Consider the following 26,684-nt stretch of genomic DNA (forward strand, 5'->3'; position numbering starts at 1 on the left):
CAACTATAACAAATCATTAAGCAAGTTCGTGATAGGCCCGGGTCCCATATTGACAGGTTGAAAAATCACTTACGGGCGTGGAGTATGGCAAGTTGTTCAACTCCTTCAAAACCTCTTTAAAGGCCCACGGCTCTAAAACTCCACCGAACGTGCACTCCTTTCCCCCGAGATCCTCCATGATGATTACCTATACATTGAGTAGGTTCGGTGACAAATAGTACACATGAAACGTCCGGGAGAATCATACCTTCAATGGAGAGGGCCTCATTAGCAAAGAATTGACCCTCTCGACTATACATGTTTATCAAGATATCCCTGTAGTTCGTGTTCATCATTTCTCCGGAGAACCCTCCTCAACTGCAAATAGGCTTCTTCAGGAGTTCTCCTCTAGTATCTTTGTATGTCAATGTACCAAGGACCTTGCGGGCAGTCCCGTGTTGGGGGCTTTCATGTTCGAAATCGGTAACGGCTTCCGGTAGATGGCTATTGAGCCTACGGGGCGTCAACGCTGGATGCTAGTGGTTAAACGCTCTATTGCGTGTGATTGAGGTATATAGTGCCCTCGATGCATAGGTAGATGTAGGAGTTAGGGGCTAGTGTCGGCGTATCGTGTACATACATGCATTAGGTACATATACCTACCTAGGTATGTAAGCTATCGAAAGGTAATCTACATAGCATTAGCTTCCGGTATATTTCCCGGTATCTTATATTTGCGTACATTTGCTATAAGGCCACCTGCTGGGGTTTGGTTAAATGGTATAGACCGGGCCACAGCTCATTCATCCGAGTATTTAGTCTCCAACCAGGGGGTTGTGCAATGGCCGGCCCCATACTACCCCTTCACAACGCAGTGGCTCGACCCGATACGTTATTTCCGCCATCTGCCCCCTCTAGGTTGCCTGGGGAGTTGGCTAGGGCACTTGTCTATTACCTATCGTGCTTGGAAATGTTGGGGTAATTCTATTTGCTATAAACGTTCTCGTAAGCTGGTTTTATGGGGTATGTAATACAATCCTGTAGCAAATTCGGATCTGATATGATGTTAATTATTATTTTATAGCTTTTTCCAATCTGGCTGCTTTTTACAATATAGATGCCCCCTGTTACCAAAGTCTCTGTTACGACATTGCTTGGCCTTGGTATATTGCAGAGAAAACCCGAGTTTCCCGAGTTTGATGAAGCGTACCTGAGCTAATGATATATGCTTACAAAAGTTCTGTTGCGACTATTCTCCACTTGAAGTTTGTCCTTGAGGTCGCTCGACCGCTGGGATTGGCAGGTCTGTTAAGTCCAGGAGTCGTCGACAAGGCACTAGAAGAAACAATGCAGCTGCATTTCCGATGATGGGTTCAGAATTAAGTCAGTGGCTCTCAAGGATGACAAGTAGTAACAACTCTGGATCTATGCCCTTAGGACCTATTCAGAGGAACTCGGCTTTCCGGGGCCCTACGGCTAATAGACAACAAATTATCACGCTCACACGTCCGGACAGTGTTATTACTAGATACACGGGTGTTGATGTTTACTAATAGCAGTGTTTTCCTACAAACCTATCTTTAGTTGAATTATGGGCCACAGGCTTGGGCCGCAGGTACCCCTTAGGTGCTCTTCGGGGTTGGGGTTGAAGTTGGGGTCGACGTCAGCGTCGTATTCATCATTTGCACCTCCTAGCTTCTGCGTGACTTAGGGGTCACCCGAACCGCACCGGTCTTCATCTAATACTCCCGAAAGTACCGTGTATTAACCATGATGAAGTTGATATGTGAATTCGACAACGGAAGCACCGTTGATATCTAAACAGCAATAGATCGTAGCCCTTATAACGCCCGTGGATCAATTATTAAGGCATTTTTCTACTATCGGGGTATTTTACCTAATTCTTTAAGCCTCTTGCAAGTCGAAGAATTATTTCGACATACTCTTACTACTTTTAAAGCCGGTCAGGATCGTTACGTTAAAGGTTACATATTGTTGCGCACCTTAGATCAACGCATCCAAAAAACACCGAGAGTAGAATTAATTTACTTTTCGTTGCAGTTGGGGGGGGCTACTTGCATTAATTGGCGTTTTTTACGCAACATTTAACGCGAGTTGTAATGCACGAAGCTAAGAAAACCTCGATTTTTTGCTAAGTAAATCTATTGAATCGACCAGGAAAGACTTTTATAAGCGAGCTAAGGGGTTTTCCTATCATCCTTCCATGCGGGCTACGATCCTGTCTTGGACTTTGAGAATGCCACCGCATATTCCACAATTTGGTGAAGGGTTGATATGACAATCAATACCGATAGGAGAGGCCGCCATTTCGTGCAATAGTGGCAGTTAGGCACTCAGGAAGGTAAGTACCTAGGTACATGTAATATTGAGTATTGGTGTTAGCAACGTTGACGATGGCTGGTTTAAGGAGAAAGGGTCCACCTCCACGTAGAGAATATTTACAATCAATTTGCCCGAGTTTGTTTTTATTCGGTGCATCTTCCAAAACAACGGGTCTTACTGGATTCTCCACTTTCCTCTTCTTCCAAAATACATATCTTTTCTACGAGTAACTATAAGCAGATATTGTAATATATAAAATGATACTTACTTTAGATTACATTTGCAAGGTTATTTATCAAATCTTAAACGGTAAACCTCCGACTTGTTCTCATAAAGGGCTATTAGTAGTGCTTCTCTTCCCTCTTCGCTGCATAATATCGATGGTATAAGTAGGAGGTTGGCTAACCTACAACAGCTTAAAAAGATCGGTTTCAATCTTAAAAAGGGACAATTCACTCCCCTACAAACATATACTTTAGATCCGATAATATTTCCTACAGACGTCTTTTCCCAATATTCCCGAAACTTCATCTTTTCAAGTTGTTTTATATTCCTTCTAGGCGAAAGAGCCTTTCGAGATTAATCAATCTGGCTTCTTTATCCTAATATATTATTTAACTATCGATACCTCCATTTTTAACTGCGTAATATTATTGATAAATTTAGTAATTCTCATAACCAACAATCCTATTCCTTTAAATATCCGAATAAAATAGTTTCAAATTAAAAATCGTAAGTTTTTTTTACACATATAATCAATATTTGCAATTACAGTTAATACATACCAATATTAATAAAACCCTTTGCTCGAAAATCGTAAAATTTAAGTAGTTTCGAAAACCCACTTCTAATCCTAATACCCTTAATCCCTTATTTATCTCCCACATTCTTAATATCTTCCCACTAATTCCCTAGGATCTCGGAAGTTTTAAAGAGTGTTAACCTGTGTCAAGTCGTAGTAACCTAAGGCTGGCTAATCCATACACAAGCAGCCACCACAGTTGCTTGTTGGGGTTATATTAATGTTCTTGGCGTCGTTTTGGAAGGCGCTGGGGTTCGCCATGAGGCTTTTGATGCGTACCTATCTACTTTAGATACCAAATAGGTATACACGTACTTAGTTATGGTATACTGTCTACTCTTCCTACTCCAGCACGTCATCAAGATCTCAACAATAGCAGCATCGCCGATGATGGATAGACCGTCCCCCGAAACGGATATATGTCCCTTTATGAATTGGGGTTTATTGAAAGTTGTGTATCATTTACTCTTTAGATTAGGTACTTTGTTAGTTGGACTCCACGGGGTGATCGCCTATTAGAAGGCATTATATTGAGCATTACCCTGGTTCACTAGGCACCAGCGAGCCCAACAGCCACGGATACGTTGGATAATATCAATTCTTCGGAGCATGGGAAATTAGTCACGGATATTGGTATAGAACATCACACCACTGGATGTTATTCCAATGAATAGTGTTACAATGGCCTTCAATACTGATCTATGACAAGCTCCCCAATACGACAAATTTCTTTGAGGAGATATGCCCCAGGGACGGATAGGATGCACGAAGGGTCTGTAGATCACCCCAACCTATAGGATTCCAATGATCATCTAAGCGAACAGCGAGCGAATGCCAGTCTCAGCAGACTCCCTAGGATCACCCGTCGGTAGAATAAATAGGTCGTGATCGACTGACAGTACGAGCCTGGGCCCTTTCGAGGGTACTACCGCTGCTAGGGATAACTGTAACTAGACTAGATGCTTCTAATAGCTCAATCCTTTTTCATTTATTATGAACTTACGTAGACATTTAGATCCTGGCTTGTCTCGCCAACTACCAGGGACACAACGCCGAGCACAAGCCAAAAAGGGGGAGTGGACGAGAGCGGTTTAGATTCTATGTATGCCTACGGGTCTCATTGGCGGGATATAAAGGTCATAGGACATGGTTTGTGAGATAAGATAGTTAGCTGCACACGCCACACAAGTTTAAGAGGCCAGGCAACTTATGCAATCCTCTAGAAATAAATACACTAACAAACTTGGATAGGTATCACGGTGGCCTTGGTGTTAAAACAAGTAGTCGAGGGCTGCCTCCGAGTAGACCCTCTTTCATACACATCCACTAGAAGGTTGTAGAGCCAAGTCAACCCAACATAGTTGGATACCTCAGCTTCATACCATACATCTCCTAGCCCTCGACCTGAATGTTGTATTAAGAATGAACAGCTGCTGTTTCTATGGGTATAGGTGGGGTTGTAAGTTGGAGAGGATAAGGCCTACCCACTATAACCGAAGAGGACGAAGGGCATCACCTTCGACGTGGTAATTGTCATGGGCTAGGGTAACTACAGACACATGCAAGTAGGTAAGGAGCTGGCACTAACACCATTCACACCTCCTCGCAGCTACCTTGTCATCCCGTGTGTCTGCATTGCCGGATCGGCCCGAGTAAGCCATTCATATATCACCACCGAAGAATTGCCTGCCTAAGTGCCCCTTTTCAATGAGTCATTGAGACCCGCCCCCTCGCCACGAATGTGTCTCTAGGGGATACGAGAAATATATGTCCAGGGATCTATACAGCGCGGTAGCTTGGACCGAGAAATCGCACGAGCATTGGCCTTGGGGATGAGTTAATACAAACAAATCTTTGGTGAACTCCTACATGAAACAATATATATGTTAGATTTAGAAAATGAAAATGTCCAAAGTACCTAGGAAGAAAGTGCCCAAAATTGTCCCTTAAGAAAATAGGAGCCAATTCGCAGCCTATGTACTAGTAGTATACCGCGTAAAAGCTTAATGAAAAGAAATTACGCTCTTGAGCTCCTCCCGTCAAATACAGACTGAAAATATGAGGAGGTAGTTATGGAGTTCCTATTATATGCATATATCTAGACAGGTAACAGGTAAATACCTACTAAACAATATCTTTACGCGCAGCACCCGGGGGATAATCGAAATTATCATGCAACACCTACACACGAGCGTAACGTTCCATGTTCGAGTTGGTATGCGGTAATATTTTAGTTAGTCGTTATCAATAATCATCGAACGGAAAGGAAATGAAGAGAAGATCAAAGGCTGGGGGCTTAAAGTACTTGGTTTGGCAGAGTTGATTGTGCAGTACTTGAAGCTCGTGATCGAGTTACAAGGAGTTACAAGGATAGGTTCTCAGCGGAGGCTTTTGATTGGTCAGGATGGCGGCCCCACTGGGGCGAGTTGGGGAATCAAAAGGCGGCATACTCAACATCAACACGGGAATTTCAATATAAGTCTTCCTTGATCACCATGACTAACTATATTGGCACTAAGTTAAGTTTTAAATATGTAAATCATACATATCATTAATATAATATATAGCTTTTTGACCCTTTTAAAAAATCTTTCATACATGGTTTAAGCTTTAAACGCTTTTGTTACGAAGCTACTCTTATAAACTTAACTTATAATATTATGTAAACAGTTAAGCTATTATAAGGCAATATTTTTTGACTATGTGTACCAATGTAAAGCTTGAAGCTAAGACTTTAATCAATACTGTTATACACTTAAGCTACATCTTTAACGCTTTATACGACTGATAATTTTTACATAAGTCCCTTGTAAAGTATTGTGTTCTTGTTATCATTGTGTACCTGGTAATCAAGTATCTCGAAGTATCTTACTAGACGTTGACTTTTATCCTTTTAAAGATTTTTTCAGATTTGATTTGTATGTTGTTTGGTTAATATTCATGTGCCATGATAAATGATATTTTGATATTTTAAGCATTGTTTGTGACACAGTTGCTACAAGAGTTAAGATCTTCATCCTCTTGTGTACCTTATAAACAAGGCCTTGCAGCTTTGCTGCAAGGACCTGATGTTCTAAGGAAGCTGAAACCCAGAACATCACCTTTAATAAATGACACCTTTTGGTTTCGGCCTTGTGATAGTTTGTCCGAAGTTATTAAAACTCCTCATATAACAGTTATCTTAAGTATCGTTGCTTACTATTACCAAAAAGTAACTCTTACTAAAAATGACAAGGTGGAATTTAAAAAAAAATATAAATCGTGTTTATAAAGACTTATACGAGTGCTGCGTGTAATTGTTACGGCTATCGGCAAAGAAGTGTAAATAAGACGGCGGCTAGCAGAGAAAACAATCATTAATACCGGAAACATCATCGGCAAAGATATGATTTCATTCGAATAGAAATGTTTCATGAGATAGTAATGAAGGTGACGCTCGCATGTTTTTCTTAATAACAGCTTCGACGAGTTGAACATACGTGCGGCTATCGGCCCCTTGGCATGGACGGCTAAAAGATTAAAGCTGATTGGCTGAAGAAATATGGGGTTGCCCGATTACCGGTTCGAGATGGAGTGAGGTATAACCCGGGGATTTGGTTGGCCAACGATGGCGTTTTCTGACAAAGTGTCAATGGCTATTGGTAGAGTTTAGGAAAGAGTCAAGGCTAAAGCGATTGCGTGATTGCAGTAAATGACGGACTAATTGCATTTGCGGGGCCATAAAAAGTTCCACATTCGGGGTCTGAACTATGTTAGTCGCGCTGTCGCCATCGTCTAGAATTCCCACTTCGCCTTTTCTCAATGCCGGGGAAATTTTATTTCTAGCGTACCCAGGCTCGATTTTATATGTAGAGGGGCGCCATCATGTCGTTTCTCTTTGGAAAAGCAGACTCTTCTGCTTCAAAGTCAGGGTCCGACATGGCGACGCAGAATATCCAAATTCGCACACCTGAAGAGGCAGGTAAGTAAACCTTCAAAGTTTTAATACGAATTTAATTTGTTTTATTGCGTACCTCTATTATTATACATACCTCGGTATATTATTATTATTGTACCACTTAACATTCATTCAAATGTGCCCCGCCATCCAACCAATTCCCCCAATTCCACCCCTTACAGCATTTAACATGACAATTTACAATACTGCTGTATCCGACAGACAGCACACCTCCTTTCCTTCTGCTCCAATTAACATAAGATTATTAAAATCTTACAAGTAAAGACTCTAGGATGGCTAATTGTCTTAATTATTATTATAGTGGCGCGAATCGCATACCTGGCTAGTGATGTCATTGTCTCTGTACAGCCATCGCGGGGTCAAGACTCAGCATTCTCTTCCCACCTTAAGAGATATGCTGAAAGAAAAGACCCTAACCTGATCACTAAGACAGAAGGTTCCGTGCCAGAAGTATGTTCTCTTATAAATACAGCTCATAAGATCTACCAATTGACCCAATGGCCTTATAGATACAATCTATTCGACACAATAACGATCCCCTCCTCTCCGTCTTTGCTCCAATTCGCTCTGGCCGCCTCACCTCTGTGACTACTACATCAACTATTCTCCTCCCTTCCGTTGCGCATCTGTACAAGCTAGCAAACTATCCAGTCGTTATCCACGTCGCTCTACACCCGGCTAATTTCCCCGATTACTCTTCTATCACCGCTATCAGGAATTCAGGATGGACATTCTTGCAATCCGAGTCGCTCCAGGAAGCACAGGACATGGCTATTACAGCTCATGCTTTAGCCGTGCGTTCTGGAAAGGGTGTTATCCACTTCTTTGACCCCGGCGCCTGCTCTCATGATAAGCCGATCGCTACGGAAGATGCCGCATCAGTCCGCGACCTCTTAAACTTGGACGATGTTCGCCGATACCAAGCAAGCTCTGTCTCAGAGTCCGGTATATACGCTGACGACGGAAGAGTTGTTTATGCGTCAGAGCAGCCCGAAAGACGACCGAGTGCCACTCCTAACGCTTTGGCAGACTCGACTATTCTTAGCGCTGCCTCGAAAGCAGCTTCTTCAGAAGGCTCAGACAAATCCAGCCAGCAAAGCAACTCTAGCGCTCCCGAGAGTGTATCGTCAGCCACGACAATCGATGCTGCACCGCCCCTCGTTACGTCTGAAGACATTTATAAATACGTTACCTTAATATGGGCTCAGCTCAAAGCCTCTACCGGACGTTCTTACAATGCTTTTGAGTGGTCCGGCCCGGCAACCGCAGAGAAGGCAATTTTTGTTTTCGGCTCTGACGCGGGTCTGTTCGCCGAGGCACTTGATGCGGCTAAACCAGACGACATCTATGCCAAGGCTGGATTAATCACAGCTAGATTATATCGCCCATGGTTGGGATCTAAGCTAATTGAAGCTATTCCAAAATCTGTGAAGCGTATTGCCGTCTTAGAACAGATTTCACGAAAGACGACGAAATGGGGGCCTTTATTGATTGATGTTCTAACATCGGTAAAAAGTGGCTTTGGCGGCGTCGAGACCGTCGTTGGTCATCAATTAGGCTATATCACCCCTGATACGATCCACCAGGCCTTAAGAGGCATCTTCCAGAATCTTGCTTCTGAGAAGCCTCTGCAAAACTTGGAAGTAGGGAAGACAAGTGGTCCGGAGGATACCAAAGTTTACGGCCTAGAGCAGCCGAAACTAGAGACCGCCTACACGAAAATACTCGACCAATTGTTTGGCAACCGAGCTTACATAGCAAATGCCCTCAATTCTAACAATGCTGGTGTTTCGTCCACGATAGCAGCTAGTCCAGAATTCGGATTTGGTTCTCTCCTAGCTCGAAAGGAGCACCGCCAAAGATTCGTTAAGGAGGCCAAACAAGCCGCGAGCACAGGGTCTTTCATTACTGAAGCACCAGTTAACTGGTTAGCAAAGTGGGCCGCAAATGCCGATGATGCTAAACAAGCTGGTGAGCTTGCAGACGATGTAATTGCTCGACTCGAGACCGATGGGTCTTCAATTGCGCGTGAACTTTTATCAAGTAAAGGTTTATTCCGAAAAGAGTCTTTGTGGCTCGTTGGATCTGATGCTTGGTCATATGACCTTGGTAACTCTGGTGTACATCATGTCCTTGCGTCTGGTGAGAATGTCAACATTCTCATCATCGACTCGACTCCTTACTCGGAACGAGCTGCAGCGGATGCTGAGAGGCGAAAGAAGGATATCGGTCTATATGCCATGAACTTTGGTAATGCCTACGTTGCATCAACTGCTGTTTACAGCTCATACACCCAGGTCCTTCAAGCTATGCTCGAAGCCGATAAATTCAATGGTCCTTCAGTTGTACTTGCTTACCTGCCATACTTCGGCGAGCACGACTCTCCATTGACCGTTCTACAAGAGACTAAGAAGGCAGTAGACCTCGGCTACTGGCCTTTATACAGGTGGAACCCCGAGAACGAAGATAAGGGAGAGCCCAACTTCTCTCTGGATTCCGAGCGGGTTAAGAATGAGCTAAAAGAGTTTTTAGCAAGAGACAATAAACTCACTCAGCTCATGCGGCGCGAACCAGTATTTGCTGCAAGTCTATCTCAGGATTTTGGTACAGAAGTTCGCGCACAGCAAAAGCGAAAGGCTCGGGACGCGTACGATCAGCTATTAGAAGGTCTCTTCGGCGCACCTCTTACAATTCTATTTGCCTCTGATAATGGAAATGCGCAGTCGTTGGCCAAGCGTCTTGGGACTAGAGGTCGCGCCAGGGGCCTAAAGACTATTGTGATGGCGATGGAGGATTACCCCGTTGAAGATCTACCAAAAGAAGAAAACATTGTGCTTATCACTTCAACAGCTGGCCAAGGAGAATTCCCGCAGAATGGCAAGCCTTTCTGGGATGCCATCAAAGATAACACTGATCTAGACCTCGCATCAGTAAACTATTCGATTTTCGGTCTTGGAGACAAGCATTATTGGCCGCGAAAAGAAGATAGAATTTACTACAACAAGCCTGCCAAAGACCTCGATAGAATATTCGCGAATTTCGGCGCCAAGAGACTCTCCGAAGTAGGACTAGGCGATGACCAAGATCCCGACGGATACCAGACTGGATATGCGCTCTGGGAACCCCAAATATGGCAAGCACTCGGCGTTGCAAACGTCGAAGGCTTACCAGAGGAACCCGCACCCCTAACAAACGAGGATATTAAGCTAGCTTCGAACTATCTTAGAGGCACTATCGTAGAAGGCTTGAATGATACGACCACTGGAGCTATCTCTGCTTCCGACCAGCAGCTTACGAAGTTCCATGGCACGTATATGCAGGACGACCGAGATATTCGTGATGCGCGAAAATCCCAGGGGTTAGAGCCTGCCTATTCATTCATGATCCGTTGTAGATTGCCCGGTGGCGTGGCTACACCAAAGCAATGGGTCCAGATGGATGACATTAGCACAAGTCTCGGAAACGAGACCATGAAGCTCACTACGAGGCAAACATTCCAGTTCCACGGCGTGGTGAAGGGAAAACTTAAGCCAGCCATGCAAGCTATAAACAGGTCTCTAATGACGACCATTGCTGCCTGCGGCGATGTCAACAGGAACGTCATGTGCAGTTCTCTACCCACTCAGTCTCAGTACCACAAGCAAGTCTGGGCTTGTTCGCAGACGATTAGCGATCACCTTCTACCGTCTACTACTGCGTACCACGAGATCTGGCTCACAGATGACAATAATAAGAAGACGCAGGTTGCTGGTAACGCAGTCCAAGACTTCGAACCTCTCTACGGACCCACCTATCTCCCTCGAAAGTTTAAGATTACAATCGCCATTCCGCCGCACAATGATACGGATGTTTATGCTCATGATGTCGGCCTTATTGCCATTAAAGGTGACGATGGTCAATTGGAGGGTTTCAACGTTCTTGCCGGAGGAGGAATGGGTGCAACCCACAATAACAAGAAGACCTATCCCCAGACCGGTCGTATGATGGGGTTCGTAAAGACTGATGAGGTCCATATTGCCTGTGAAAAAATCATGCTAGTACAGCGGGATTATGGTGACCGCAAGAACCGAAAGCACGCTCGACTAAAATATACTATCGACGATCTCGGCGTCGACGTCTTCCGCTCTAAAGTCGAGGCTTTATGGGGCAAGTCATTCGAGCCAGAACGTCAATTCCACTTCAAGAGCAACGTCGACACGTTCGGCTGGCAAAAAGACGAGACTGGCATGAACCATTTCACATTCTTTATCGAAAACGGCCGAATCGAGAACACTGCTGATTTCCAGATGAAGACTGGTTTGCGCGAAATCGCCAAGATCCACAAGGGCGAGTTTAGATTAACGGGAAATCAGCACTTGATCCTCAGTAACGTTACAGACGAAGATCTTCCGCATATGAAGGAACTTCTAAAGAAGTACAAGTTAGATAACGTCCAGTTCTCTGGACTGCGTCTCAGCTCTTCGGCCTGTGTTGCCTTCCCCACTTGTGGTCTCGCTATGGCTGAAAGTGAACGTTACCTACCCGAACTCATCACAAAGCTTGAGGGTTGTCTCGAGGAGAACGGCCTAGGAAAGGAGTCAATTGTCATGAGAATGACAGGGTGTCCAAACGGCTGTGCTCGACCCTGGTTGGCAGAGGTTGCCTTCGTTGGTAAAGCCTTTGGTGCCTATAATATGTACCTAGGCGGTGGATACCATGGACAGCGGTTGAATAAGCTATACCGATCAAGCATCAAGGAAGATGAGATATTAGCTATTATGAAGCCATTACTGAAACGTTATGCCTTGGAACGCGAAGAGGGTGAGCACTTTGGCGATTTCTGTATTCGAGCAGGCGTCATCGTAGCTACCAAGGGAGGGCAGGATTTCCACGACAACGTAAGTTAACACAATACACAAGTTATTATTGCTCTCTGCTAACGTATCTCAGGTTGCCGAAGAAGACTTCGAAGACGAATGATCTTTTCTATTATATAAAATATTAAAGCATGAAGCATGTAAGCATTGCATCGGGGAGTGGCGTTAAAGGAATTATGTATATATTCTTTATTCTACTCTAGAGTTACAGTTAACTATTTGTTACCTTACGGAACTTGGAGTCTCTTTTAAATTTCCAATGTGTCTTTACTATCAATAAATAGACCTAGGTAGGTACTTATGTAATTTCCTTCGGTTACTTAATGTATAAGAGAATAGGTTTCTTAAGAATATCGGTTAGGTATTAGGAATGAAGCTAAAAACGAGACACAGCTGAGTATTTCTTAATAACTGGTTGATTAGGTACCTAATGTAACCCTACCCCCTTACCACTACATTGAAAAGCCATGGGGTTATCTACCTAGGTAGGTACCAAGACCTACAACTACGCTACCGAGTTCAAGGACACTCAGTAACTACCTCCATAAGTTAGAGGACGGATTCAGATATGGCCAAACCCCGCATAAGGTCAATTATGTCTACAGGCCTATACATTTGCCAAACTTTCCGAACTTGTCACTCGACCTTACCGTTTTTCATCAGAGATCCGTTTTATTCGTACTCCTCGTATAAATTAGGAGGTACCTAAGATATCACATAAACCTTGCATATATTCAGCGCCCCCGGAGACAAGGCGGAGTTAAAGCTAAGGAAAAAGCAGCGGGTGCATTGTACCCAATTAATCCAAAAAAAAAAGACTCGACGTAAAATCCATAACCTATTATACACATGGGAATGCAAAATAGCTTTTAGTTTAACCGCCAGCCCCGAGAGGGCATTAGAGACCGACTACAATACACCATTCGGCCTTACCAAAGAGCCTGGATAGAGGGTGACGGTATTCCGGCTGAGCCGAGAGGGGAATATCCTATCAGTCGTCATGCATCACATTATATGTGATGGCTGGTCCGTTGATATGCTTTGCAAAGAACTTGCAGCTTGCTACTCTACCTCGGTGCGCGACCATGATCCCCTTTCTCAGTTGAACCCTCTACCGATTCAATACAAAGATTATTCCGACTAGCAAAGACGTCGACAGCAAGATAACAAAGGTACTTAAAACAGCTCGAGTATTAGGTCAAGCAACTGGAAATAAGTCGACTAGTAGAGCTTCTCTGCGACAAGGTCCGACCCGTAGCTTTGTCGGGACATACAAGCACGGGAATATTCAAGATTGAAGGGCGTGTTTATGACAGGCTGAAAAGCCTCTACGCCTGGTACGATACCACGCCGTATATCATCCTTCTTACGGTGTTTAAACTGGCACACTATTATCTAACCGGCCAAACTGATGCTACTATTAGCACGCCGTTTGTCAATCTAGATCAATATGGGCTCAAAGACCTCATTAGCCTTTTTGTCAACATGCAGTGCTTCCGCATTGTGATTGAAGACGATGACACGTTTGAAGGCTTGATCCATCAGGTCGAGTCGGTAGTGGTGGAAGGCCTCGAAAATAAAGATGTCCTCTTTATGAGCACAATATCTAAGTTTTATAAGCATTGAGGCTTGTCGCGACACAGATATAGCAATATTCAAGAGTGGTGGCAAGAAGAGCAACTAAAAAGGAGTGCGTATTATCTTTCAAGCCAATTACCCCGTATATGTTTTGATATAATATGTATATCGCTCTTTAGGTATGTCTACGGTATGCTCACACTATATGGATCTTAGACAATCTTAGCTATTTATCAGTAGATTTAATTGTTATGATAATCAGACCATTAGGCAAAGTAATACTGTAACTAAACGAAGCTGTGGGATACTATAAGGGGTTAGAGTATCAACATCACCAACAATGTACTTATTAAATCATGGAAGCTAGTTATATCCCCATTTACTGATTGGTAAAATATATTATATGAAGGGTGTTTTAACTCGGCACTTTCAGTCCTGCTACCTATTCAAACAGCAGTATAAATCTTACAAAACTTCCTGCTCTTTAGTCGCCGTACATTAAGCTTCAATGACAAACTCGCCTAAAATGGTGTCAATAACTTTTGGGTATTAATAAACGAAGCCACCCCCTAATAACATTTGAATCGCCTTTTACAATACTCAGAAAATAGAGTGTATCAAGTTCGATATTCGGCTCGCCAGTGACGAGTGAGACCCCCCAGTGTGATCACTGCGCCCCGATTCGCTAGAACGCCTCCGTTCTTGTATCTCGGTCACAAATTTTGGCCACGTGTTAGTCAAGACCAAGTACTTGATATGCTTCTGCGCACTGTCGAATACAGTAGCATCGAACGCATCAGATATCTCGCCCGCATACTGTATTCTGCCAGCCACCTCCGACAGCTCAATCCAATCATCGCCACTACGCCCTTGCTCCTTAGCGGACCCGTCGACCGCAAATGGCGTGGCTGGATCAACACGTGCTTCACCACACTACAGTGGTAATGTTAGCAAGTCACTTTTCTAGTGATGGATTAAGGGGTCTGAGATACGTTTCAGGGGTGCGTGTCTATGACGCCTGAATAAGGAGAAGGAAACTTTTGAATAGAGCATACCAATATTCGTGCCGGACTTTCGAAAATAGATTCAAGGCGCTTGAGATCCCGCGATGAGAGATTAAGAGGGAATTCGGCGTCTCGGGGGCTGATGAAGCTTGTGTAAATAACCAGTGCACGAGTAAATACGTCGCGAATCTGATCTTCGTCTGCGGCACTAGACCATGATAATTTCCAGGAAGCCACTTGTGTTAAGAACGCAATATTCTCTCCTGAGAAATCCCTCAATGCCGAGAACTCCTGTAGCGGACCCGGATTCTCATTTAATACGTGGTCAAGGGCGTTCATGGTGAATAGGCGATCGCCCATCTCAGGGTCTAGGAGTTCCAGTGCGAGACCCTTTTCCATATGCGAGGCAGATTTGCATTGCACAGTTGTGGAGTTCTTCAGGGTCGTCTGTGACGCAGTATCCCATCTTGCGTTTGACTCGGCTGCCCGTTTGCGTAGGCTACGATGCCTCACAACTAACCAACAAGGAACAAAAACAGCAAAGACCTCAAACATCGTGACGGAAAGATGGATCCTACGTCCGTCAGTAACCTAATATGACGACTTCAAATTTCGGGCTGCTTACCATTCACTTGAAGAGAAATACTTATTGACCGGTTCGAAGGCAGGCAGATACATCGATATGAGCCACAGCGGTGTAGCGTGAAGACTGAGGGATTATTAGTAAATAAGAAGCCTATTTGCGACGCAAAGACGACCAACTTGGAGAGACAACATCCTATCGTCTGAAAACGCCAGCCCAGCGTATCTCGAATACCCCAAGCCTTCCATATCATAATGGGTGCTATCTAGGTGGTTAAGTTAATATTAGAGTCTACCTGAGTTCCAGATTTAATAGACTCACTATCCATGTCCATATAACTTGCCAGAGAGCAGTTGGCCACCACTCCCATCCACGACCTAGTTCTGTAATCTGTATGTCGAGCGGGGCATTAGGAAGCCCTGTACCAGCAATACCGAATGCAGGATGGTATTTACTACACGCGAGCCACATGCCAACCGTAAGGAGTATCTGAAAATATATTAGCAACTAGCATTAAGCCGTTTAGTGTTTCGAGGAAAACGAGCGTAAAATATACCTGTACTATTATTCCCAGACCGATATAAATCAAGATCCTTGTTGGGTAATCCAAGTTTCTCAGGCGGCAAAGCCACGAAGTGTTTGCTCCATTACAGCCCGGCTTCTTTTGAAAGTCGGTCGGTTCCGTATATCGCTTCTGCATTTTTGCAACATACAGGAAGCGGGTATTGGAGGCATGGAACATAGCAACACCCAAAGGAAACCAAATACCCATGAAGAAATATTGCACACTGTAAGCGACTATGATGGGCATCGTTAATCCGACGGGATACGTAATCTGAGCGAGAACCCAGTACACGTGAAGGAAGGCGATTGCAGTAAGAGATAGGCCTATACCACGGACCTTGAGGATCGGATTACTACGATTTGCTATTAGAAATATCATGCCGAGAATCAAGAGAAAGGTCCACGTTGCGCAGAATGCAACGTAGAACGTGCCCACCTTATCGAAGTTAGGTGGGCGTGTTGGAAGCGAATATATGTCGGGCTGAACTTGGTCTGCCATAATGCAGTAACTCGATGCTCCTCGGCTGTCTTTGGACAAAGGGCCGAGGAACCGAACCTCTAGTCAGTGCGAGGTAGTCCATGGTTCTTGAGGCTATTTAGTACAGACCCCTATTGCCTCAGAGACTACGACATTTAGTGAAGAATACCAAGGGATCCAAGATTAATCTTCTCCTCCACGTCTGCCAAGTTAATATCAATCTCGAGTCTATACCCTTGTTGGCGTGAAAAGGCGCCGATCTTCTAACTATTGTCAATATCGTGTCTGACTGATAAGAGGGAAAAGAAAAACCCGATACAAGTGCTGACTGGACCCTGCGTTATAAATCAACGGCTTGGTTTTCCCATACCCCATCTCAAAAGCAAAAGGGGCTGGATTGGGCTCCCTCTTAACATGTGCTCCCTTACGTAACAACTCGATCTCATACGTGATCCAGGCCGCAGATTTACGTATCGGTACGTGTAGCTCCGATGAGGATTTAAATTTAATAGTATAGTAATAGTATAGTGCACTATCGAGCACCGGTGCGGCATCGGCGAGAAGGTAATAGACTTGCAGTATTCCCCCCTTTCACGGTGATTTTACAAGGAGTTAGCCCGCTTATACGCTACGGCGGTTGATATACTACACTCGATCCTCAAAATGCATACTTCGTGACTATATGCTCATAAAGAAGCAGGATTCGATGTGCATACGATGACGCAGATCCCGTCGATTTCCCCTGGTAAAAGCTGCAGCCGTCAGAACCTAAAACTCAGCTCCGAGTTCCCAGAGGCTGAAATTTGATCAGGTATTTCAGAGACATGGGGTAAGAACGCCACCAAATACTGACAATCTGCTGCTGTTATAAACGCGACTAACGATACCGGCCGCAAAGAACACATCTCTACACCCGGTTCACGAAGCAGTCGTAACGAATACCACCGATTCCAGCCGAGAGACGCTTGGCTATACCATATATGTAACGTAATTCATACCTACAGACTCCGGACCCTACCTAGGATTAGATACTTTGTATACGTAAGAAACCTCGCGGAGGAATGCGGGACAAGAGAAAACGAATCATCCAGCGTATTATCGTATAAGTCGATCAAAAATATCAAATACGGCGTTAACAAAACGCCGATCCAAGTTTCCTATCTTGGGTCTTGGTGGCGAAGACAACGAACGTCTTCGCGCGCATCGACGTGCCGTGTCTCACTCTACTCGGTCCAATTACCCTTCGCATCAATATCTAACGAATGCAACTAGCCGCGATCTCATATATCCTGAGGACCCTTAGCTATATCACCCCATGACGACGTTGCGAGGGAGACATCAGGAGAGACAGACAGACAGATAGACAGACAAATAAATATTCTCCATAAAAACAAATCGTCTGCAAGGATATAAACGTCCAATCAGAATAGCATATAGTTATGACATTCTCATACTACACACTTTTACAAAGAACTTCTCTTCTCTTATTTTTCGACCAATCCAAATATTTTTTTTGTAATTTCTAATTTCTAATTTCTTCGGTTTTACTATTCCCCCTCCCTCTCCTTGACCTTCGAGTCCTACGTAGCCATTCACCCATCGAGCCTCTCCGCCCGCACTATACCACTATGCCACCCCCCCCCCCATCTAACCCACGCACGCACGCACGCACGCTCGGTCCCCTTTCTCTTTCTATAACACCCGTCCACCACAATTGCCAAAGGCAAGTTCCGAATTCTCCTACCTAGTACGAGAATTCTTGGCCGACCAGCTCCTCGCTCATCCTCCACAGCAGCTCGGCTTCGACGGGGCTCGTCGCCCAGGCCCTGATCCCGTCCTTCCAGGGGTCGGCTAGGCGGCACCCTAGGAGGTGTGCGCCGTTGTGGGCTGCGGGCGTGCATATGTATATGTAAGCGCATGTAGGCATATGCGAGCGAGTAAATTCCGCGAGGGAGAAATGTCTTGGCAAAGGGGATGAATCGTATATGTATGTATGTATGTATGTATGTATGTATGTATCAACAGGGACGGTTGGTAACCACTTACCCGTGATCTCTGGGTCGAATGCAGCGTACACGTAAGTAGCTGTACCCTCATCTATGGTCTGAAAGTCGCGGTCTTGCTTCCAACCCCCGGCAAGGCCCAGCAGACGAGACGTTTTGGCTAGAATACCCCTCAGCGTTAGATTTGTCGGAGGCTAGAGAGGGGTACTCGGAGTTGCAGGTTGCACTCCGGGAGGTCAACTGCTTACCTAAATCTGCAAACGAGTGCTTCCAGTCGAGGAACGCTGCAAGGTTCGTCTGGACGGTTCCTGGGTTCACGCTGAAAGCGTGGAGATTATACCGAAGGCCGAGCTTCTCGGCCAATGAGAGCGCCATGAGCATGTTGGCTGTCTTGGACTGACCGTAGGCTATCCAAGTGTGGTAGACCGATTCGTCCTGAGTTGTGGGTTCTATGTTTAGCACTATACCACGGGTATATCGAGATACATAGGGTCACGATTTCATAATAAGGAGCCTTACTCGAAAGTTTGGATCTTCGAAACGGATCGGGCTAAGGTTGTGACCATCACTACCGATGTTAACGACACGAGGGGCATCGGATGCCAGAAGCTTAGGCATTATCAGGTTTGTAAACAGGAAGGGTCCTAGATGGTTGACCGCAAACTGCGTCTCAAACCCGTCTTCAGTGATAGTCCTGGGGATAGCACAGACGCCAGCGTTGTTAACAAGAACATCGATGTGAGGAACGTCCGACCACTCCATGACAGTGGCGGCGGCGTAGCGTACAGCAGCTTGAGATTCCAATTCCAGTTTTACCATACGGACCTTAATATCTGGTGATACCGCGGAAACCTGGTCTGCTGTTTGTTGCATTTTGCTAGGACTACGGCCGGCGAGAATTAGCGTAGCAGGACGCATTGGCGCGATGAAGTCGATGAAGGCTGCCCCTAAACCCATGGGCGAAACACCTGTAATTAGTATAACTTTGCCCTCGATGAGGTCGGCATATTGTCTAGCTAGTTCGGTAGCCGTCTTGCGGACTACGCGGCGCCCGTTATATTCCTTTTCGATAACGGGTGCAGGCATTTCTCGTGTTTAAATATTGTATACCGTTGTACGACGCCGAGTCTTTGAATTGTAGGATTACACGAGACTGGATAGAAGATCTTATAAAGATCTCGAGAGACAAAGTTGATATATGATACTATTAGGCGAATACTCGAATGCTACGGCATTTATATAGTTGACGCTCTCTACATATTCGATGTCCACCATCAGATTCTACCGGCCCAACAGAAAGGCGCGTTTCACGACTTGGCTACATATCATGATACACAGGTTACGACATTTATTTTGAAGTTTTAAAGCCAACAATGCGACTCGGAAAGAAATTAATGCCGAGAACTACTACATCATTTCTAATATAGCCTCAAAGACTACCCTCCCACCTGCGATGATGCAACACGACCGAACAACAAGGACAAGACATGAGGTATCATTTCCCACTTTTGCCCTTCCTACATAGCCCGTCCAACGAGTCGGAAGTCTGACATCAAAGTATGCCCAGACCTGACCGACGCGGTAATTAAAACTAGAGTACATGTGAATTTCGTCTCATACCTCACAGCAAACACCCAACCCTGTCCTTTACCATCGAACCACAACTCCTAGACGGGCATCAAATAAGCCCCAAGTTTTCGTTCAGTCGTTCATCCATTGAAATGCCGGTGCGAGCAAGTAATTGCACCTCCAAAATGAAACCGTCGTGAATCGAAAACATACCGTCCCTTGGCGCTCACCTTTCCCTTCGCCAACCCTTAAAATCATGTCGCCGCGTGTCGCCGCATGCCGCCACGTATCACGACCGCACACTGCTGGTAATGCTGCTCATGGTATCGCTAATCTTGCTTCCGATCCCGCCCATCCACTCGGGGACCCATTCTGGTACCTTGAGACTTAGACGGACGCGGCCTTCGACGACCATATTGATCGCGTTCAGGATCGCAAACGTCGTGCTGCCCAGGGCTCGAAATAACGCCAGCGCCGCGACTGCCCATAGGATAAAGGAGAGGTAGAAGTTACCACCAACCTCCTTGTATCCGTAAGCTTCGCTGACAGCCATGGCGAGAATGGAGTTAGCCATCATCCAGCTAACAACCATGTATGTTCGTACACTCCGGTAGTAGTCCTCTTGCATCTGCGCCTCCGAGACCGGTGGTGTCGGTACTTCCACGCGGTCCCTAAGATTGCGAAGGGCCTCGTCATAGCCCGAATCGATATCCAGCTGCTCGCTCGGCATCTCCAGTTCCACAAAGCTGCCCTTCCCCACGGCCCCGCCCAGGTCCGTCTTCATGACGTTGTCTCCCTTGGTACCCCATGTGACGTCGTGGGTGTTGCAGAAAGCGTACACTTGCAGCGTGCAGATGTAGCTGGGCAATAGTGCAAAATATTGACCCGAACTAGTAATCATATGCCATGGATCCAAGTAAAGAAAACTCATGAGGAAATACAATCCAATTGTCGACGTCGTCGACACGATTAGATTCGTAAATGTGTTGTTGCCAAGCGTTATCTGGTCACCCTTGACCGTGTGGATGACGATAAAGATAGTCGCGAAAGTGGTATACACCATGATAATGCTGTATATTATCATGCTGGCAAGATATAGCTTCTTCGCTCCCTGCGGACGATTGCCTAGCGAAATAATGAACTGCATGCTGATTAAGAGCACACATGTGTACCGTAGCACTGTGAAGATGTATAGGGCGATGTTGTGCCCGAAAGGGTTCATGGTGGGATCCGTAAGCCCACCACCAATGAAGTAAAAAGCCAGATAAAAGTTCGCAAGAGAGAAGAAAGTGAACAAGAGCTGTATGAACTGATAAACAAATTCGATATGAAGGAGCACTTTGCGCGCAATGGTGTGATCCGTCTTCCATATTTGCTTAAAGTGCACTAGCGAGTACACAGCAGCGAAAAATGCGCCATTAAGCCAACGACGTCTCTGAGAAATAAACTCCGGGACAGTATCTAGGTTGTAGGTTAGTTATATCTGTATTTGAGCTTGAACAGATGGGCAGAAACTTACCAGGCACATCTGTCTCGCCCGTACAGCCTTTTACGTATTTTAACACCCACCTCTCATTCCTCTTTGCAACCAACTCCCAACACAGGATACGATCCTCAGCTAGATACATATTCGCCGTAAACACGTCAGCATGCTGACCGTGTAACGTCTCTCCCTTGAAGTATTGGCTGAGAGGGCCATGGCCCGTCTCATCGTTTTGTAATGCGTGGTATCGGTAGGCACTCAGTGCACCGGGTAATACCGTAATATAGCCAAATACAGACTCGAGAGGCTTGTCCAGAATATTAGACATTTTGTATTCAAAGTTCTGAGAAGCGACTAGGGGGTTCAGGAGGTTGCTCCCGAGCCTTCCCTTCATCGCTTTGATCTCGCCGCAAGCGCCCGCGACGTTTGAATCGGTATCAAACGCTTTCCAAAGATGATATAGAGAGTTTGTACTGGGTTTCGTTCCAACATCTAGCAAGATGCAAACATTAGGATTCAAGGCTTTGCCAAAAGCGTTGAAAAACCAACGGTGAGAGTTGAGCTTCCGCTGGTTTCTTTCCTTGAGACAAAAAATCATCTGACAAGGCACGATCCCCTTTTCAGCACCTTTGAACTTGAGGTCTGAGTCTAACGAGACTTGTGTTGTATATTCGTAAACATGGGCTTGCACGGCCCGGTGGTTGACGAAGTTCTTGGCGATGCCGTGCTGATAAACACCCATCGCGGCCAACGCATCTAGCGTTCTCGGATGAACTTTTTCTCGTCCATCTGACACGATACAGACGACGATTTTATGCCATCCGTTCTCTCCCCATGTGCGGGATTTGTTGCGGCCGCAGAAGTGGCTTACATTTTTCATGATGGCGTGCATCGTGCGGGTGAAGTCAACCTCGTTCTCATTATACATGGTAACACAGATGAAAAGTTCTGTTTCCCGAGTTGTCCGGCCGATGTTTTGTCTTAACTTATATCCCTTTTCCACAAAATCATCCGGATCACAGGTCACGGCCGTATATCGCATGTGAGTGAACTCGACCTGGTCGCGGCGAGGCAGAAAGCTGTACAAGATAGTGGGAATCTTACACTCGAGAATCAGCTCACCGTTAATCAGCTGCACCTCCTTTTTAGAAGTGAGAGGAGCGCGGACGCCACGACGCTCTTGTCTCCCTTCTGGCGCAGAACCATAGTGCTCTACTTTCTCGTCTAGAGGCGCTTGCGAGTCTTCCTCACTAAGGGTGACTTGCGATTGCCCAGCATACGAGTCGTGGTATGGATACGCGCCACTGATATCCGATTCTTCGGGCCCGAATACATCATCGTTAACACCATCCAGAGGAATATTTACCGTCGCATCATCCGCCGTATAATGAGAGTCTCGAGCTCCAAACAGTGGTGCACGAGGTAGTGGTCTGCGAGGGCTCCCCCCATATCTTGACGACGGTGTGCCCGGTCTGGGACTACCGTTAATATCTGCTGGTTCGTACTGCATACTTGAGGGTGGTGGCCGTGTGTAATCGGTGAATCCGGACATCCTCGAGGACGGAGTCCAAGGTCGAGGAGGACTTGTATCTCGCGATCGATATTCCTCATATACGGAATCTACTGGCGCGAGATGAGGCGGGTCGAGGATGGAGGACCCGCGGGAGTGCGTCGATCTAATTGATGTTTGGTACGTTCGACGAGGCGACGGTCGAATACTATCAAGTGTCTTTGGTGAGCCATTGTTATCAGGATTGATGGGGTTACTCGGGGGGCTGGTGTCTCTTTTGGGTAATTTCTTCTTGAGAAGAGAACTTCTTCTTGGCGATGGCCCTTCCGGAATCGTCGGTAGATCCTGCTTGAACTCGCCTTGGGGTTCATGAGAGGGCCTTTTCTTTTTCTGTAACTTTACAGTGGTGGTGCGCTTCTGGGCTGGTTTGCGCTCGAGCGACGCGTCGCCTGCTGGCGAAGGGGACTATTCTCCACCAGGAGGGGCAGTCGGCGCATGCGCTTCTTCTTGCTTCCTGAGCTCGTCCAAGTGCTCCGGGGTTGATATTCTGACCCGTTTCTTTACTTTCGCTTCCTTCTTGGGAGCTAATGGGAGAGGGACAAGATTTGGGGACATTGGTGCATCTGTCACGGTTGGAGGCACATACGGACGAGATTCCGGCAGTGGTTCTTCCATAGATGTCAGTAATCTAACTGCTGCTGGGTTTCCTCCCGACCCGTGCGTAATGTGATCATGATCGTCGTCGTAGTTGGGTAATGCGTATGACGGTCGAGGGGGAGTTCCGTCCATCGCGAAGTATTGTCGGCCAAAATGCCGAGTGGATTGTTTTTAAGACAACTCTTTGGTATGATTGTCAATTGGAATGCCAGTTGTAACACCTAAATATTTCCTCCTTAAATTAATTAATTTGGATAGATAGCGAATTCGGTTCGTCGGATTGGCGTAGAGGATATCACTAATTGAAAAAAAAGTATAAACGTCAACAAAGTACACAAAATCGTAGTTCTTCCAAAGGTCGCGAATTGAGTTCCAAGATGTCACGAGGTGTAAGTTCGAGTCGATCCACGGTGGGGAGCTATGTAGCTTGTAAAGACCCTCGAAAGGCAGCCTTAACAAGACCTTTGTTTTTTGGGGATGCGCCATGATTTGTGCGTTGCCCAGCAACGAATCAGCCTGCGCCCCAATTCCCCACGTCAAACGGTAACCTAAATCTTCGATAGCGCAGTGCTTAATCTTGACGTACTGACGTACCGCTCGTACCTTGCAGCTTATTTTAAACAAGCCTTAATGTTCCAGATTTTCCTTAAATCCGGATTTCGGCGAATTTATTCCTCGCACAAATATCCACCACTTACCTATACACTTACCTCTACAACCCAAGTAGACACGCAATTTGTCTATACCCTAACCTAGGTTATATACTATTATGTATTGGTAAATATAATCCATCCAAGCCAGATTTACAAAATATTGGCTATTGTAGATTAAATCTTGTCGCACTGCTCATAAGATGATCATGAGTAAACAAACCCAAAGACGATATGGTTCGAGTCAAGTAAATATTTTGTAGTAGAGCTTCAGACCAGTCCCTCACATGCCCCATATCTGTTTCCAGCTGTTTTCGTTGCTCCCAAGAGGTGCCTCGGATATACCGAATCTGGCAGGTTGTCCTGAATTGGCTTCAGGCAGACATATCCACTCCCTGATGCAGTCCGGGATCTCCTCTCTAATATGACTAATACATATTAAAGCTTGGTTGTTGTTTATGCCTCTGACTTTAACAGTGCCCGACTTCGATGCCTCGCTCTGAACCACGATCTCCGAGCCGTCATCGCGTTTCGAATAAGTCTTTTCTTCCCCATGCTCGAGGAAGAGTAGGCAGCGATTCCGGACGCCGTCGTCCATACCACTGCATGCCTCGTCTAAGACGACAATGTCCGGGTTCTTAATAATGGCTCGTAGGAAGAGTGCGACTCGTTGTGCTGAGAAGGACAATTCTCCAAACACGTAGTGGTCTGCCCATTGCAAATTGGTAGCCTCCTGCACACCATCGGACGCAAGTTTTGAGTGGCTTACAAAAGCTGGGTTCAACTCTGCCTCAAACCATCGCAAGCAAGCCTCGACCCTTTCTGCGGATTGGCTGTCAATCTTAGCTTTTGAGCGAAACGTGTCTGCCCACGCATTTTCAACTACTTGTTTAACCGTGAGATTCCGGGGCATGTGTTGGTGGATCTCGGGGCTTGAGTGTCCAATTCGCGATTGGATATCCCAAAAAGTTAGAGGTAGTTCACCGGATCCAGGCTCTGGCAGCCTGCTTCTACCGAAGAGCTTTATGGGAAGTGAATAAGTTTGAGGATGATCAGAACAGATGAGAGAAACAATTGTTGTTTTGCCCGAACCGTTGGGTCCAAATACACCCCACCGTTCTCCTCTTCGGACAGTCCATATAAGGCCATCCCGTTCTTCACCGTCTATTTGCTGCTTCCAATTTCCAAGTACGACATTACCCCGATACTGCACCTTACATCCATCCATCTCCACAAGGGGTTTTCCAATGGTCCTTAGTACGCCAGTATCTCGAACAATTGATGATTTGTCACCTTTTGAGGCATCTTCACCCATTAGCGGTTCGCCTTGGATTCCCCCGGCAGTCAATGTTCTACCCGTCTGCACAAGACTGTGAACCGGTAGGTTTTCGTCCTCTTTCGAGGATCCGTTCCATATGCTTCGAACATAGCCCCTCAATTCTTCCAACACAGCATCCTTCTCGCCTATTGCTCCTACCTGGCAGTCACCTCTTAAATAAACCAGGTGGGTAATCCAATCGGGAATTGGGTCTTGCGGTCTGGCACTTAATACCAACCTCGGGCTAGCCTTACTCGACAACCCGTGCAAAAGCGGACTTAACCCGGCTACTGTAGGCGGGTCCAGACCCATAAACGGCTCGTCGAGCAACAACACTTCAGGTGCGGTGAGAAGAGCCCTGGCAATTCGAGCTCTTCTTCCTTGGCCGTTACTTAGAAACGTGACGGGAAGATCCAGCAACGGAGAGAGCTTCAAGTCTCTTACCACTCGATCCAGTAAGGCCGGATCTAGCTCGTCTTCGGATGATGGCTTCAACGGGTTGAGTTCAGTATTACCCAGTAGGAAATCCTTAAGGGAGAAATCGGTATTTTCGCGTTTGGACTCATAACGAGCGGATAGGTAGGCCGAGGTGGTGACGCCAGAGTTGAAGCCATCGTTATTGAAGCCTACATACCGAATAGCTTTATGCGGGACTCTCAACCGGTGAGGTACTGCTTCCGTAGATAAATAAGGATAGCTCCGTGCAGTTGGAGGAAAGCAGAGGTGACTTCCTTTAAGGAGTTCCAGAAAGGTTGTTTTCCCGCTGAGGGACGGACCAACTACATACCAATGCGTCGATGGCTCCGTAGCAGACGGGAGTGTGAAATTCAAATTTCTAAACAGGGTCGGGTTCGGATGTATGGAACTCGCCCCTGGATGATGACGGTAAAAAGTGCCGTTGATAATATTTATTACCGGTGGACGACCTGGAGGGAAACGCATTATTTCAATAAGATCATTATATAGCTTCCCAACAATAATTATAAAGCTGAGTTTGTTGCATCTGGGTGAACTGGTGAGTCAACTTGTCAACTTGTCAACTTATATCGAAATGCCTAGGTTAAATGCTTGAATGCAGCTTTCGAATTTGAATACATCCGATATTTCGGTATTAACAAGGGTTAAGGTCCACAGTTCCGAGTCTACACCTCATCCCAAAGTCATCCTTGACCATCAACCCAAAGTCTAACCCGATTTGGCAAAAGCTGGGGCCTTGGATCCAACATTCTGATTGGTTGCATTTGACGGGGTCCGCTTTGGGGTGAGTTTTTAGCGTTTTTAATCATTAGAATAAGGCTAAATGCCCTGTAATTACAGCGCATTATAACCACTAAGTTCCCTGTATTATA

The 26,684-nt window shown here is 45.8% G+C and overlaps 5 protein-coding genes across 5 annotated transcripts; 1 reads left to right on the top strand and 4 right to left on the bottom strand.

Moving 5' to 3' along the window:
* The first annotated feature begins 6,757 nt into the window (after window positions 1–6,757).
* Window positions 6,758–12,382, top strand: F4813DRAFT_374277 (sulphite reductase hemo protein, beta subunit). Its single transcript, XM_049244913.1, has 5 exons — window positions 6,758–7,085; window positions 7,384–7,532; window positions 7,592–11,959; window positions 12,012–12,228; window positions 12,362–12,382. The coding sequence occupies exons 1-4, from the start codon at window positions 6,989–6,991 to the stop codon at window positions 12,039–12,041; spliced, it is 4,644 nt and encodes a 1,547-aa protein (XP_049095548.1). The 5' UTR covers window positions 6,758–6,988; the 3' UTR covers window positions 12,042–12,228; window positions 12,362–12,382.
* Window positions 12,383–13,803: 1,421 nt separating this feature from the next.
* F4813DRAFT_252859 (uncharacterized protein) lies at window positions 13,804–16,329 on the bottom strand. The gene is made up of 6 exons (XM_049240176.1): window positions 15,660–16,329; window positions 15,425–15,592; window positions 15,283–15,368; window positions 15,146–15,229; window positions 14,572–15,094; window positions 13,804–14,449 (listed from the first exon to the last, which is right to left on the bottom strand). Exons 1-6 carry the CDS (start codon window positions 16,164–16,166, stop codon window positions 14,117–14,119), a joined length of 1,701 nt encoding a protein of 566 aa, XP_049095549.1. The 5' UTR covers window positions 16,167–16,329; the 3' UTR covers window positions 13,804–14,116.
* A 1,560-nt stretch (window positions 16,330–17,889) lies between these two features.
* Window positions 17,890–19,234, bottom strand: F4813DRAFT_393619 (putative short-chain dehydrogenase; the record flags this gene model as incomplete). Its single annotated transcript, XM_049247444.1, has 4 exons — window positions 17,890–18,032; window positions 18,192–18,308; window positions 18,397–18,583; window positions 18,668–19,234. The coding sequence occupies 4 exons, from the start codon at window positions 19,232–19,234 to the stop codon at window positions 17,890–17,892; spliced, it is 1,014 nt and encodes a 337-aa protein (XP_049095550.1).
* Window positions 19,235–19,878: 644 nt separating this feature from the next.
* F4813DRAFT_252966 (glycosyltransferase family 2 protein) lies at window positions 19,879–23,899 on the bottom strand. Its single transcript, XM_049240178.1, has 3 exons — window positions 23,357–23,899; window positions 21,237–22,918; window positions 19,879–21,178 (listed from the first exon to the last, which is right to left on the bottom strand). The coding sequence occupies exons 1-3, from the start codon at window positions 23,497–23,499 to the stop codon at window positions 20,007–20,009; spliced, it is 2,997 nt and encodes a 998-aa protein (XP_049095551.1). The 5' UTR covers window positions 23,500–23,899; the 3' UTR covers window positions 19,879–20,006.
* F4813DRAFT_252957 (P-loop containing nucleoside triphosphate hydrolase protein) lies at window positions 23,900–26,361 on the bottom strand. Its single transcript, XM_049240177.1, has one exon. It carries the CDS (start codon window positions 26,275–26,277, stop codon window positions 24,301–24,303), a length of 1,977 nt encoding a protein of 658 aa, XP_049095552.1. The 5' UTR covers window positions 26,278–26,361; the 3' UTR covers window positions 23,900–24,300.
* Window positions 26,362–26,684: the final 323 nt, after the last annotated feature.

This window comes from Daldinia decipiens, assembly GCF_022478715.1.
Source record: "Daldinia decipiens strain CBS 113046 unplaced genomic scaffold F4813scaffold_46, whole genome shotgun sequence".
NCBI classification, from domain to species: Eukaryota; Fungi; Ascomycota; class Sordariomycetes; order Xylariales; family Hypoxylaceae; genus Daldinia; species Daldinia decipiens.